The sequence below is a fragment of the Rissa tridactyla genome, chromosome 6 (genome assembly GCF_028500815.1).
Source record: "Rissa tridactyla isolate bRisTri1 chromosome 6, bRisTri1.patW.cur.20221130, whole genome shotgun sequence".
Lineage (NCBI taxonomy): Eukaryota > Metazoa > Chordata > Aves > Charadriiformes > Laridae > Rissa > Rissa tridactyla.
The window spans coordinates 5,488,338-5,504,563 of record NC_071471.1 but is presented as its reverse complement, the minus strand read 5'-3'; the positions used below and the strand labels follow the sequence as shown (position 1 = coordinate 5,504,563).

At 50.3% G+C, this 16,226-nt stretch overlaps 1 protein-coding gene across 6 annotated transcripts in view; it reads right to left on the bottom strand.

Annotated features, from left to right (window-relative positions):
• TNIK (TRAF2 and NCK interacting kinase) overlaps positions 1–16,226 on the bottom strand; it is a 171,627-nt gene that overhangs the window by 141,291 nt on the left and 14,110 nt on the right. For all 6 annotated transcript variants that reach the window (XM_054205379.1, XM_054205384.1, XM_054205380.1 and 3 more), the window contains exon 2: positions 1,539–1,604. In XM_054205379.1, the coding sequence (XP_054061354.1) occupies positions 1,539–1,604 (66 nt within the window). The remainder of the gene's footprint in view (positions 1–1,538; positions 1,605–16,226) is intronic.

The following is a 16,226-nucleotide window of genomic DNA, read 5'->3' as shown; positions in this document are numbered from 1 at the left end:
CATTTGAAAGTCCAGAAGTTCCAGTCCATCTTCGGTTCACTTCAGTCCCTCTATCCTCATACTGACGGGATTAGCCCCCAGCAGTGGGAGGAAGGGGGGAAGGAAACCAGAATTCAGAACAAATATTTCCTGACAGGTAGCTTTTTAAGCACCTTCCCTCCTCTTCTCTTCAGCAGGGGCAACTCGCCGCCGTCTTTTACCGCTTGACAGGCAAGAGCTGCGCTTTCCAAGCGACCAAGAAAAAGCACGTGAATATATTTCCTTTCTATAGTCACGCAAGAATATGGGCACCACGGATAAACAGGATCTCTGCGTGCACACACAAACACAAAAGTACACGTATATACAGAACTTGTGCCCATTCATACAGAAGTTTTTGGAGAATGGGACCTGGGAGAGCTATTGTCACCCAGCAGACCCAAAATATTTGGCAAATTCCTCATGCAACCGGGCCGAGAAACATCTCCCCACCAAAATATTACGCACAGATAAACCCAGACTTTGAAATAATTCGATCCTTCCCCAACCCCAGAAGAATCATCCACAAAAACACCGCACCAAGACAACAAATTCTGGAAATCACAGAATCATAGAATCGTTCGAGTTAGAAGGGACCTTAAAAGACCATCCAGTGCCACCCCCTGCCCTGGGCAGGGACACCTCCCACCAGCCCAGGTTGCTCCAAGCCCCGTCCAGCCTGGCCTTGAACCCCTCCAGGGATGGGGCAGCCGCAGCTTCTCTGGGCAACCTGGGCCAGGGGCTCACCACCCTCACAGCCAAGAATTTCTTCCTGATATCTCATCTAAATCTCCCCTCTTTCTGTTTAAAACCGTTCCCCCTCATCCTGTGGCTCCCCTCCCTGATCCAGAGTCCCTCCCCATCCCTCCTGTAGCCCCTTTAGGGACTGGAAGGGGCTCTAAGAGGTGTTTGCGACGGGTGATGTAATTTAGCGGAGGGTGGACGTTTTAAGCACTTCTGTAAACAAGTCCATGGGTTTAAAATTCTGTTCTCCACAGTCCCCTCACTATTTTCACCCGGAGAGCTGCTTCCAGATGTTTATAGACATCGAAAGCAAGGCTGTCGACTGTTGGGTTGTTTCTCCTGCAGCAGGTTTATGCCGGTGGGAAGGCGGCCGCCAGCCCGCGTGCGAGCAGAGCACTGGACTGTGGCAAACTCATTTGGCAGCCTATTGCGGCCGTAAACTCAGCTCTTAGAAGAGATCGAGATTTATCTATTAAAGTGCAGACTTTTCACTCCTCTCCTCATCAGATAATCAATAAAAAGCTGCTGGGGGGGGGAGGGAAGAAAAAGCGCTATTTATTTTTTAGTGACAGTTTCAGAACTAATACGAATTGCTTATAATAAGAGCTCTGTGTGCTACATGGCACTTGCACACAAGACCAAAAAAGCCGGAGTTCCAAAAGGCTTCTTGTCAGGCCTGGAACAGGTCCAACCTAGCCAAGACGATGTGCTAGGATGCTCCACCACGTTCAACACACAGCCAAGGCAAACGGGATCACTTCAGATGAAGGCCTTACCTTATAGACCTGCCCGTAGGTACCATTGCCAACAAGCTCCACCAGTTCAAAGATTCCCGCAGGATCCTAGGAGAAAAGGAAGAAAAAAAAAATACAATAATTATATTTAATAAACAATACTTACAGATTTCTGCAAGAATAAACGGTCGACAAAGAGAGTGCAACATTTCACTGACAAATGTTTTGAGCGTTTTAGGCTTTTCGGGCTGCCCAGGCATTAGCATCACAGTGATGATGAGCAGAAGCTCTGCCCAGTGCTGCCCACCTCCAGCATCTGGACTGGGAGGTACCGGCCTGGCGCTCGTGAGCAAGCACTGATCTATCCGACGGTCATCTGCTGGAAATGCGAATGCTCAGTGTATGTTTTAAATGCAATAGCAATTATTTCCTATTAAAACTTTGGTTTTCTGATGCATCAGCTTTGGAATAAAACAAGGTAACTGGTGGGATGTCACTTTCGGGCTCAAGACAGGGTTTTCCAGGTCTGCTCCTGAGATCAGCAGCATTAGTATTACTTGGCCTAAGTGTCATCATTGGTTTGGTACATCCTGGCCACTGATGTTCCCAGTTTGTCAGCCGAGATGAGCAGATCTAGGGCAGTGCTACAATCAACCATAGAGTCGTCTAGGTTGGAAGGGACCTTTTAGATCATCGAGTCCAACCATCAACCTAACTCTGACAAATCCACCACTTACCCATGTCCCCCAGCACCACGTCTACCCGACTTTTAAATACCTCCAGGGATGGTGATTCCACCACTTCCCTGGGCAGCCTGTTCCAACGTTTGATAACCCTTTCGGTGAAGAACTTTTTCCTAATATCCAGTCTAAACCTCCCCTGGGGCAACTTGAGGCCATTCCCTCCTGTCCTATCACCTGTTCCTTGGGAGAAGAGACCGACCTCCCTCCTTGCTCCACCCTCCTTTCAGGGAGTTGTGGAAAGTAAAGAGGTCTCCCCTCAGCCTCCTTTTCTCCAGGCTGAACACCCCCAGCTCCCTCAGCCACTCCTCACAGGACTTGTGCTCCAGACCCCTCACCAGCTCTGTTGCCCTTCTCTGGACACGCTCCAGCACCTCAACATCTTTCTTGTCGTGAGGGGCCAATGATTTGGAAGGTGGCACCCAAGCACCAAAACCTGTCCCCAGGCCCCCTCCTGCCCCGCTAGTGGAAGAGCGGTCACAGAAACCCGTGTAGAAGCCGCCGGCACAGCTGAGAGATGATAGAAGCCGAGAGGTATGAGGGAGGGTGGGAAAAGAATAAACCGGCGCTGCTATTTTCTCCTCTTGGTGGGTTTTCCCCTTCCAGAAGCTTTATTTATACTTTTCCACTCCTCCTCCTTCTCCCGTACTCATCACTCCAGTTTCGGATAGGCGATCCCCCTGGATGCTGGTGGATGCAGAGGCATCCCGGCATCCCTGTGACCACCCAGCCCATCCACCCATGACATGGGCGACCCCAGCACCCACGGCACCAACCACCCTCTCTGCTGGGTTTTGAGACACTTTAGGTACCAAACAAGTCGGCGTCCCAGTGAGCAGAGGGCTGCCAGCTGCCATCCAAGAGGACGCAGATGGGTCCGTTAATGGCTCTAACAGGGAAAGGCGGATTAGCCAGCAGCACTCCTTGGAAGACAGGAGAGGGACACCCACCACTGTGCCATGGACACAGAGGTTTCATTCATTACAAAGCCCGCATCGGTTCAAGATGACTTCTGGGTCCAAAAGTCAAACACTGGGTCTTTGTGAGCAGCTGAGAAGCACAGTTCAACATATTAATAACACCGCAAGTCAATTAATCCAAGCCTCGACGTGACTGAGGCACCTTTGCACTCAGCCCAGAACACACACTGCCGCGTACCTGCTGGAGCTCGGCACATCTCCGTGCCAGGGTCACTGCAACCCTCTCATCACCCCATACATCTAGAAATGCCACATCCTGCTTCTGCCTGTTTCTCCATCTTGTGCACGTGGGAAGCCACCAGGGAGCCCAAGCTCAGCCTTTGGTGGTACCATCTGCAGCTAAGGGCAGGGAAGCTGCTCTGAAGAAGGCTTGGAGACCACCGAGGACAATTCTGCCCTGTTGCAAACATACGCCAACAAACATTCAGCGGATGAAGCTGCGGCACAACAGGTTTCTATCACCCAGCATCTCAGCCAGGTGCGGACATCCCATGGCTTTACTGCCTTGGTACCAGGCAGGGAAATGCCACAAACAGATGGGAAAGGGAACCGGTGGTGCACTGTGTTTCCATAACCTGGGTGAAAAAGGATGGGGAGGAAACGTGGCAGCAGCTGCTGTTTATTTTTTGATTTTCTTTCCTAAGGGTTGTTCTCTGCAGTGCTGAAACAACCCTGAAAGAGGCTTTTCCAGTGCTACAAGTATATCTATTTTTGAATATTCACTAGGAGATTAAGGGAGAAGAAAGCTGTGCCTAGGGCAGATGATCAGGAGGTTCAGAGATACATCCAGGGAAGCAGCTGGCCATTTCTGATAAAGCAAACTGCTCTTCACAGTATGTTTTCCAGCCTCTTTACACAAATCCTCAAACCAAAGCATACTCCTTCCCACCATCCCAGGTCACTTCTTACTCCTCCAACGACTGCTAGTGTTCCGCCAGGTTTATCCGAGTCCATCCACCACTTGGTTGCAGACCCACCAGCCCCACGCCTGCTGAGGTTCCCACCACCCCACTTTGGCCAGGGCAGCTTTGTGCCAGCCAGGGGCAGCTTGTGCACCAGGAGGGCTTTCCCCCACCGTTCCCACCATCCACAGCTCCAGCTCCCACCCGCCGAGCAATTTCTCTGCTGCACGTCTCCCCCCTCCATCCCTCTCCGCGTTTTTCCAGAAGCATTGCCAAGGTAACCGGCCATCTCTGGCGGCGCGGAGCTGAGCAACACTTCTCTCTCCTGACTGCAGGCACAAGACACCCCATCTCGGCACAGCCACGGCAACACGCCGGGAATGCCGGCAGCGAGCTGGATCTCTCCTCCCGGCCACCCTGCCCTCCTCGGTCCATGCAGCGGGCAGTCAGAGGGACAACACTTCTCCCCAACAGCCGCTCTTGGTGCCCAGGAGTGATGTGTTGTTAGTGGCCTTTCAAGAAAATATACAGCAGGGGATGGAGTGGGCAGGCGGGGAAAAAAATCCCTCTTTCCACTCCTGGGCTGGATCCTAGGCGGAGATGAGCTTTGCATCTTAATGATGCTGGGGAATAGGTTGTCCCTGGTACTGGGGGGGACATCCTGCACCTTGCAAAGCCCCAGCCGAGATGCTTCAGGAGGTACCAGAGAGCAGCGAGGGCAGGCTGGAGCGGGCAGCGAGGGAGGAAGATACGGATGCACGCTTCACGGGGGCTTTTACTTCAGCCAGGGGAAAAGCAATCCCGCCTGCAGAGCTCCGGCGGGGACCAATCCAGGCCGAGCAGGGAGTAATCCCAGACCAAATATAGCCCGCGCTGCAGAGCGGGGCTCCCAGCAGCCAGCCGGGTTGCGCTTGGCTGGGGCTGCCCTCGGAGCCCATTAGACACAGCTGCCTCCAGCGGGCACCTTCCACCTCCTCCCCACGTCCTCTCCCCACGGAAGAGGGACACGCGGTCCCTGAGGCTGGGACGCTCCCGCCGCTGCGGCGGCCGCCTCTTCCCACACCCCGCGCTGCCCTCACAAACACTACCGTGTTTTATTTTTTAACTGAAAACATCTGGACTAAAGAACAAGCCCATAAATTAAAAGAAAAAAAAAAATAAAATGAGGTGATCTGTTAGTTTAGGAAAAGAAGGTGCACTGTTTAAAATGGGCGGGGGGGGAAGGAAAAACCAGTGTTTAAGACAAACCCACAAATAATTTTCAGCTCTACAGCAGCTTCAGGCAGAAAAGGGTTTGCAGGGTTGTCGTAGCATCAGGGCTCGGATGAGAGCCCTTGTACCAAAGCAGTGTCCCTCCCTCCCTCCCAGTAAGCTTTCTGGGGTGGTGCAGGCTCAGTGCCCCTCTCCCAGAAGAGCCCAGCTGTAGCTTTCTCCAAACCAAGGTGCCACCAGCCCCGGCACGGCCGCTCGCCCACCACGGCACACAAAGCCTCGTTGAGGAGGACGAGTTACTCTGAATTTGTGCCAGAAGACACAGGAGCAAACTCAGGCTTCATAAAGCACTGGAACACTCAACAAGAGGATCTTTCAGTTGCCCATGGGATGGGAAATGTTTTACATAGCGGCCCCCGTGGCAAGGGCTGCGTAGACTCGGTGGTCCTCCGGCCAGGGATGGGCTGGCACCCGAGCTCTCCCGTGCCAGGACCTGCCCCTGCTTCCACAGCTGCAGCCACCACAGGCTCAAATTCAAGTGGGAAATTGTTATGTTCCTCACCCAGCCACCAGGAAAATCAGTGGTAGCGAAGTCTCAGCGGCTAGAACCAGTCTGAGACACAGAACAAGGCAAGAGCATCATCTTTTCCAGCAACATCGTGGGGAAAAAAAACCAAACAAAACTACAGAGTCCACAGTATATTTAACGCTGCTGCATTATCAGAAAAGGGACTTCTGTACGTGGATGATAAAGCAGGATGCATCCAAATTTCAGCAACAAAACCGGCATCCCTTTTGAAGGGCTTATCGGCGTGGAGCAGGCAGCAGCGGGGCTCCCAGCAGGAGCACGCTCCTGGTTAAAACCCCCCCGCTCTGCCCAACTACAGCTGAAAGATGTCCTCACCCACTCCATGACGTCTCAACGAGCCCAAGGCACAAAAGAGCCAACACTTCGCTCGAGGAGACTATTTAGAGAGTAATATCCACATGCAGGGCTAAGCCAGCTCAGGGTTGAGGGCTGCAGGTATGTACTGGTGTTGGCTATGGTGACTACCAAGTTAGTGGATCACCAGTTAGCTGCCCTTAAACATGGCCAGGCAGATGTCCACCAACACCAAGAAGCATTTATACACAGTCTGTATACCAAACTTGCTCATTTTCCTTGAGGAAGCCTCATTTTTCTCCCTTCTAGCCCACACAAAAGGTATCTAACAGGAAGGGTTACAGGAGGAGACAGCGGAGAGATGCTCGGGGTGGGGTGGGGGGGGCGGAACCGAGGGGCACATCAATTAAACCACGATTGCTGTGAACACACGGGAGGGGAAACGAGAGATCAGAGCCTCTATAATCATTGTGCACTTAGTCCCCCAATTCTGAGCGGCTAATGACAACTTCCAGCCAAAAAATCACGGAGATAACCAGTCATTAAGCAAATGCTGTAACCCCAGAGAAGGGAAACGCAGTGCGCAACTGGAGGCAGCACACAGCTATGGGTCAGTAACAGAGGAGCACCCCCAGGCACCAGTCAGCTGAAGCAACTCCATGGCACGAGGAGAGGTTTTTTTAATCTCCAATACAAATAAAGCCAGTGCAAGTAACGCTTCCAAACATCAGGATTTTATGAGCCTCTGCCTTCCAGCTCCGTAGTAGAACGGCCTCACCAGCAGATCCCATTAAGCTGATCAGGCATCCTCAAGAACCAAAGCAGGCTCACAAAGCCAGGTACCCACAGCCCTCAACACCAGCCCCGTGAGCGCTGCCTGGGAGCAGGTGCCTCAGCTTAGACATGTCCTGGCAGTCACAGGGAGAGATTTTTGGCACTGGGAAGCACCAAAGGGTCATTCCCCCCCCGGCACAAGCAGTTGTTTCTTGTAACGGCATTGCCATGGCACGCAGAAGAGCCGTGATCCCACCCGGCATCACGCAGCTTGGCCTGACAGCAGTGAGCAGCACCCTCAACACAAGTGGTTGCCTTGAGATGGAGCGTACCTACACAACTGTCTGGAGAACATCGAGTCTTCAAACCCCAGCAAGCTCCTACCAGGAGAGGCAGCTCATTAATTCAGCGTGTGGGAAAGGCTTTGCGGGGAATGCAGGAAAGAGAGAAAAGCCCTTCAGCAATTCAATTTGATACGTAAAATTGTCGTCAGGGCAATGTATTTCCAATTATGCAAAACACCACTATGAAGAACGAGTGTAAGGATCAAGCCTTAAGTCCACGTAATATCTACTTGCCCGGATTTTGTTTCCCAAGGCCAAATGCCTGAGCTAGACCACAGTCTCTGAAGCCATCCTTCATGTTAGCAAAGTCAGAAACTCTGTAGACAGCCACGCACATCTCCCAAGCATCAGGACCCGAGTAACCTCAAGCTCTAAGAAGTCACCTGCTGTTCCTTCTGAAGACACATCAACTCACCCATTTTGCCATACTTTTTACACTGGTTTCTACAGCAAGAATTAAAGCGCTTGTATGATTTGACAAAACAAAGTCCCGATCACCCTGGGGGAGCTACCCCAGACGGCACGTAGTTCAGAGAAAAACGGAGGGGTCTGAAGAGTACCTGAGGACACGGTTGCTTTTTAGTCATCAACTAGCTGTCTCCATCTCCAAGGCACTTCTAGTTAACAGCCCTGTGAGTAATAGGATGATGGACTGCAGAAGCCAGGAGAGGATTGCTAACATCACCGCAGACAGCAGCACGCAAAGCGGGAAGACAAAGGCCGCGGCAACAATACATTGATCGAGTTACTGGGAACTTCCAGAAAAAGGCGGTGGTGACATCAGCTTTTGGAGCTTCAAACACTGCCTTCTCACCACGCAGACGTAGCCCTAAGCCCGCCCATTAATTAAAGCAGTGCAAAAAAAACCTCAACAGGCTGCACAGGTTATTTTTTTTGAGGTATTTCGCTTTGGTTACAAGCCAAGTAATGAAGCAGAACCACACTGGACTACTAGATGCCATACAGTCTTCACCGGGATTGCTTAATCTCACGTCTTCTCCTCCTAGCTTTGGTACTTTTCCCCTCCTTCGCCCACCCATCCAGAGACTCACAAGACAAGCTATCATCAATGCCATCTACCACTGCACCTCCTGCCTACTCAAGCAATACAAGCTGCTCTACTTGGAAGAGTAATAAGGAACCCGACGAGGGTTTTGTTTTCATGTTGAAGAAGCAGTTTGTCCTCCCTCACCCCCAAACACCCAGCTCCGTATCTTAAACCAAGATGTTAGTCGAGAAACAACACTCCTATACAGCATAAGAAAAACTGTTGTCAAGGCTATGTTATTAACAGGAGAAAGATTTCTCCGCCTGACAGCTGAGAGAAGCCTGTTTACAAATCTATTTGAACCGTTCCTCTTCAGCACCTCAGGAGGAGCCGTTCCTCCAGCCCCTGCCGAGAGCCACTTCTGTGTCCTGCCCATCTCCTCTTCCTAAACCATACATCAGCTCTCCTGGGTCTCCAACACTGCTCTCCCTAGCTTCTCGCTGCAGGAAAGCTCCAGCCACCACACGTGCATCTCTTTCCTTTCCAAAACGTTAAGACCTGCCAATAGTCATCAACAGCAAAACTAAATGAGAACTAATCACCACGTTGGGCTTTTCAGTCAATAAAGCCGGATTACTTCTTCAGCTATTACCTGTTCAACTTAAGGTGTAAGTGTGGATTCGTAGCCACCAGCCAGCAAAGGTATAGCCAACACCACCACTGAAGAAAGGAAAGGAAAAAATCCCCCATGCACACACGCAGTCCAGTCCCACTTGACCCTGCTGAGGCCAAGCCAACAAAGCTACAATAATATCCAGGAATTCCAGATTTCCTGCTCACAGACTAGCACTTGCACACACAAAATTAAGAGTTCTTCTGACCTAGTTTCTCCTTCCTACCATGTCAACAGAAAAAGCAGCCACTCTACACTCTCCAAAAGTAGGAAACATGGGAGCTCCAAGCCGGTAAGGAACACGTACAGACCTGGAAACAGATTTACCAAACCACTTGTACCACTGCAGACGGTGGGTCCCACAGCCCCAGATGCAGCAGTGACACCAGTAGAGGACACCAATGACTACACTGACACATATAGAGCTAACCTTCCTCCAACAGGGCACGCTGAAGCAGACCAGTCTAAGGAAAAGCCAACCACAAGATACACACTTACACTAATCAAAACATGAAGGGTCCAAGCCTCCTCTCCATTCCTTCAAAAGCCTGACCTAAGCATTGCTAGCAACAAGGTGACTCCATCTAGTCCTGACGTCACTCAAGCAAGAAGCAGTGAGTTTTGACTTGAAGCTAACGAAGACCAATGTCTGTCCTCCGCAAGACTCACTATGGTAAGAAGATGCTGAGATGTTCAATACCCCTTAAGACAACACAGTTGTACTTATTCTTCATTCAGACTCCCTCCAAATCGGACAACACTTTCTCATTTTTAAAGCTCTACAGTACATCCCATAGATCCCCAGGAAGGTCTCCACTAATTGTTTGCAGTTGTACGATAAGCCCTCCTTCCAGTTCACAGAAGGCTGTTCACCTGGGAGAGGTAGGAGTCAATCAGTCCAGAAGCACCAGCAAAAGCACTACTGCTAAGCGAGGTTTCCAACGCCGTGTTAGATGAATGCAGCCCCAGTACAATCAGCCACTTCAACATATGCCTAATTCAAGCACACAACTTCAACGGGACAATATATAAAAGGCTTGGCTATGCTCAGTGCCTCTAAAAAGCTACAGTGCCAATTATAAATCATATCTATAGTCCCCAGAAGATCTAAAGTCACTACTAGTATTGTGCCGCACTTCTTCGGATGCAGACATCAATTAGAGCGCAGCAGCTGGACACTCTCCTCACTGGAAGTCACTTATCTGCAGTTTCAGACCAGTAAGATATTATTCCTAAATGTTTAGATCTCATCCCTCTGAGAAATAAAGAGTTTCACCTCATCCAGCAAATGTTTGCATCAAGCTGAAATTGCTACCTACTAGTAAATGCTGTCAAAGGTTTATGGGCTCTCAGAGGAGTTGGTTTAATTACTTACCAAAGCAGCTGTTTCGGGAACTGCAGCCTCTTCACATACCACTCCTAGAGGCACACTTTGAAAAGCAAGGTCGCTGCCAAGCTCACACCAAAAGCAAAGCCCTCTCTCGTACGCAGGCAAAACTTCAGCCTCCAATTCAGGTCACATTTGTGGTTTGGTCTGTGGGTGTCTGTACGGGGCTCAGAAGCCCATCTGCACCTCTCCAAGCGACTGCAGGCCGGACATCGCAGCTTCTGCCGCCCTCACAGGAGGCTGCTGAGGTCGCCCATCGGGGATTGCCTTTGTCAAGAAGAGGGAGCCTTGTTCCTCTCTTGTAGTGAGAGTTATGGCCAGAGGAGTGCCTTAAAATGGGAGAATGCCTTACTTCCAGGTGCTTTTAGGAGCACAAAAAGCAAAGCAATCTTAAAACCCTCTGATTTTTGAAAGTAGGATGGTTTTGCACCTCTGTGCCTGTTGGAGACTTGGGCTGAGCTGACCAAGGAAAAGTCGACAGGGATGAAACAGTTGTGTCATTGTGGCACCAACAACCTAGAGACCACAGCCTTCAACTGCAGGGATCTCTGTAACAACCAACATACACTCTGGGCACGTATGCATGAATGCCAAGGAGCTTCAGAGAGACTTAAAGAAAAGGGAGGGCTGAGAAGGCATCTGGGCCAGAGCTGTGACCGTTCATGTTTCCCCAGCAGCAGCAGACGAGCATTACAGCCAAAGATACTGCACCTGGGAGGGCTTGGTCTTGTGGAGATGCCGGGAACCCTTCATACCACCCCAACAGAGCAGGAGTTACACCTTGGTCTTAAGAGAGACAAGGTGGGTGGGGAGCCTTGCCCATCAGAAGTCATTACATCCCAGTTTAAAGTGACTGCCATTACTTTTTAATATTTTATTGAAGACAGGCTAGAGTCCCTATATAGGTGTCTGGAGGAACATCGCCTCTCTACCGGATTCAGACAAGTTTCTCACGCCAGTCCAGTTTTCACAGATCATCTGGAGACGGAGTCATCTGCTGGTTTAGTGCTTTTCAAAGAGTTGTCCCACAGCCTGTCACTTTTCGTCACCTCCTTACACTTGGTTCTGCAAGGGCTGGTGAGCAGGAGGGGATCAGATAACTCTCCGGTAGCAATAGTTTCAAAAAAAGGATAACATGGGGAGCAAATAACATTGAATTATTGAGCGTTCAACTAGTTGCAAACCTCTCCAAGACGCGGCCAACAGACTGTTAAAAAACACAACTACGCTCAACAAGCTCCTCAAACCGTGCGTTCTAAACATTTTTCACAGAGTTGTCTTGACAAAGCAGCAAATTTATTTAAAAGAGCAGCAAATACATGTTAATTTGTGTGCTGTGTATCTGGAAAGACCTTTTCTCACCCAGGAGCGAACAAGTTGCAGGGAAGGCTTCTCGCCTTTTTCCTACATTTCACAGGCTGCCTCCAATAATGCCAGACTCGGCAGGGAGTCCAAAGGGTTGATCTTGACAGACGCTCACTGAAACTGGGGGCCGGGGGAGGGAAACAAGGTCCCATAGCAAAAAGCAAGTTCCTGCCTCACGCATGCCAAAAAACCAAAACGGTCTGAAAGTCAGAGACAATCCACAGTTGCTGAAACGATTTGCAATAAATTTTTGCCAGGTTGTAAAGTATTTCCCACAAGCGAGCCTTCCGTATTTCTTGGTGGCTCCTTACATCGTGGCAAAACTCTTGTAAATTCAGGGAGATGCTTTTTATTTCAAATCCCCCTGTCCCAAATTACTAAACTCGGGGTAGGGGCAAGGATTATGTAGTGAAGTTGATTTGATACACGCATTCCAACTGCACTTCAGCTAAGAGAAATCAGAGGAACCTTTCTCACACAGGCATCCCTGGAAAGCGCATTGGGTTTGCTTGGCAAGTCACCACGATGCCCTGTAAATCCAACCACCCCGTTTTGCTTTACAGGATCAGTTGAGCTCCCTGTCAAGTCACAGCCCCATGGCACCTCGGGAGCTCTCGCTGGCTCTGCTCCCTGGAGCCAGCCGTGACATTACCTGGCCTCCGCACAGCAAAACCCGCTTTGCTAGAGCTCCAGGTTGGTTGTGGTTTTGCCTTTTTTTTTTTTTTTTTTTTTTTTTTTTTTTTTTTTTTTAATTCGTTCACACAAGCAGGCTGGACACATTAACACAACATGCACACAGCAGCAAAGCAAGCCCTGTTAAGACCACAGGTACCAGCCTGCTGAAGACCAGTACAAAATGGGCAAACAAAGCAGGCGGAAAAGTCCGTAATACTTGGTTTTTCAACAGAGAAATCCCACCCGGCAGCAGACCAAGCCCTCCTGCAGGCAGAGGGTGCCCCAAGAGCCCAGCATCCACCAGCCCAACATCTCACCCCTGCCCACGCGCCTTCCCCATGCTCAGGCGTGGAGGAAGCTCTTTGGGTCCACCTTCTCCAACCCAAGAGAGACAACCACACATCCCCCCGCAGTATTTGGCCCACAGTCATAAGCGGCGAGATTAATCATGTGGGTGTAGGGATGTGAAACGGGGACGGGAAGCATTCATAACTGCTTTTAAATTAATTGCCGTTATTGTTATTTGATTTGCTAAACCCTCCAGGGCTAGATTTTACTTTAGAAAACTACGAACATATCAGATTAATCAACTTAAAATAAATGGGCTTGATTTATTTATTTCTGCTGTATCTACTCCGCTTTAAGCTTGGCAAGTCACTGCATTCTTTCCACCCCGTGAAAGAAAAAGAACGGGGGTTTTGGTTTATTATTATTTTAAAGGAACCTCTGAAAAGCTTTGCAAGTTTAAATCACAGCAAAGGCATGTTGTGAAGGAGGGCAAGCGCAAGGCTGGAGCTGGTTTCCACACGCCGCAGACACCGGCTCTGCACCGGGAGCCCACCAGGAGAGTTTCAACACAAAGTCCAAGCAAATCCGATCCATTCCTCGATATTTTAGGCATCCAGAGAGTTGGAAGATACCCTACCACACAGCAAAGCCCAACGAGCAAACGCAGCAGGGCCATCCCAGTGCGAGACACCCAGTCCCCACCACACTTCTTGCAGAAAAGTCCCGCCAGCGAGGGAGAAGTTTTATCTCCTCCAGCCAGATTTCACTGTTTCTGAATCCTCTGGAAGTTGGGTCAGCATCCTCCTAATCCCTTACCCTCAGCTTTAGCAACGCGGCAATGCCTCTGCCAGCAAACTAAAAAGAGAAGCCCTCAACGTATATTATGCCGAAGAAAATTAATCTTGTGTTCCACAGAATATTAAGTGGATTACATCTGCAGCCTCCAAGGAGAAAAATGTTGATTTCCATGTATCTTGTGCTATTATTCACCTCTATTAGTTTTTTCTACCAGCCTAACATTAGTCATGATAATTTCCCGTTACTCAGTGCAGAGCTCAACTGGCTCAACAGACCAAGAGCGGGACCTCTCAGTGGCCATGAAGAAGGTCAAACCACTGTGGCACTGTTGCTGCACAGGACAACGTTCAAGGTGAAGAACAAAGCCAGCTTGGTTTTTTTGGGACCACTACATGGACGGATCACCCTCAAACATCAATGTCTCCTTGTAACAGAACGGCACAGATTCTTTAAAAGAAAATTCCTGACATCACTTGGAACGTGCCACTAAACTGGACACGGCAAACATGGCGAGATGGGCATTTCTGACCCCTGGGGAATCAGAGAGGGGAAAAAAACCCAAACAACCACCACAATCCACAATAAAAACTTGAGGTGCCTGATCTCAGCCCCAAAAGGGAGCCCTGATCCCTGGACAAAGGGGAACACCACCTCCCGAGGGTGACCCCCACCATGCCATAGGAGCACCAGCTCCCCAGCCACTGGCACTGTGGCCACCACCAGCACCCTTCTCAACAGGAAGCCCAGCCCTCGGTCCCCCGCACTCCAGGTAACCACTCAAACCATCGCAAAGTGCCACCAGCGGACTTACTAGAGTTTTACGCTTTCTTGGCAGAGGTGTTAATGACTCTAAAAAAGCACAAGAGTCGGATAAGCAGCTTTAATACCATTTAAATGCTTACCATTAGGAGAAACTGAGAGAAGCCTGCAAGGGCCAGACTCTCAGAGGGCGGCGTATCCATTGAAGCTGCTGCTCGTGTGAGAGGAGTGTAAATTACTCAGCACGGAGTAAGCAAGATCAAAGCCGCTCCAAAAGGATGCAACCCACTGACAGTGATGCAAACGCGGCCCAAGCTTCTCAGAATATTTCACAAGCAGGCTGATGGGTTTAAAAGGCCAAAAGGAGTGTTTTCATGATGCTGCACAAAGTGAGGAAGGAAAGGGAAAAAAAAACAACCTCGGAGCATGTGCTTCTTTCTAGGCACGATACACAACCAGCTTGACGCATGGAGACATTCAGACTTTCCACTGACATCTCGCTGGTCTGCGCAAGGAAGAGGAACATAACCTCTCAGCTGTAACTCCCATCCCCTTTTTTATAGTTCCTAGAATAATTTGAATTCAACACAATAAACGTCAGAGCTGATAAGAAAAGCCTTATCGGATGAAGTAACTTACAGCTTCCCGCGTGGGCAAGACAAAGAGCTAATGGCTACAGGAGCAGATAAGGGTGCTCATAACCAGAAATCAAATCCATGCGAGAGCTTCAGCAACACACTGTCTCAGAAAGGAAAATAAAGAGCACAACGAACTCTGCCAGGCCACCCTAAATCCTCAGAGAGCTGCCTGCGGCACCCAGGGGACAGCATCACCTCATCCCACCCGGCAGATCCAGCTGGTCCATCACCACCTCTCCTGGTCCAAGGGGTGGGCAGCCGCTGCAGTTTTATCGTAAGCGACCACAGCGCGTGTTCAGCTGAGCTCTGATCCACCTTACAGCCTCAGGCTACAGCGAGGAAGACAAATTACTACCCAAGATGCCCTTGAAATCCTTTCCTCCTCTGAAGGCCTGACGTATTGGAAAGGAATATTTCATTACGCTGGGAAACCAGTTCAGCTCTCAGTGCTTCCCCAGACTGGAAGAGCTCTGAAGCCAGGATGGAGTTTTCGGTCGGGGTGACACCAGGTACTGTGCTACAACAATTCACACTGTAAGAAAATTCAGAATTCTGCAGCTAGATCCATCAAGACCCTCAACATTCAGGCATAAAGTTAACCCTGTTACCTTCAGCATCTATCCCGGGGCCCAAACAAACTCCAGCGCCACGTCTCGCCATTGCCAGAGACCCAGATTATTCAGTAATCCTAGAATCACAGAATGTGTTGGGTTGGAAGGGACCTTTAAAGGCCACCTAGTCCAACCCCACTGCAGTCAGCAGGGACATCTTCCAACTAGATCAGGTTGCTCAGAGCCTCATCCAGCCTGGCCTTGAATGTCTCCAGGGATGGGGTCTCCACCCCCTCTCTGGGCAACCTGGGCCAGTGTCTCACCACCCTCCGTGTAAAGAACTTCTTCCTAATGTCTCATCTAAACCTGCCCTGCTCTGGTTTAAACCATTGCCCCTCGTCCTATCCCTACATGCCCTTGTAAAAAGTCCCTCCCCAGTTTTCCTCGAGCCCCTTTAGGGACTGCAAGGGGCTCTAAGGTCTCCCAGCCTTCTCTTCTCCAGGCTGAACACCCCCAACTCTCTCAGCCCGTCCTCACAGCAGAGGGGCTCCAGCCCTCCCAGCATCTTCGTGGCCTCCTCTGGACCCGCTCCAACAGGTCCATGTCCTTCTTGTGCTGAGGGCCCCAGAGCTGGACACAGTGCTCCAGGTGGGGTCTCACCAGAGCAGAGTAGAGGGGGAGAATCACCTCCCTTGACCTGCTGGCTGTGCTTCTTTTGATGCAGACCAGGATGTGACTGGCCTCCTGGGCTGCACGCGGACGTTGTTGGCTCA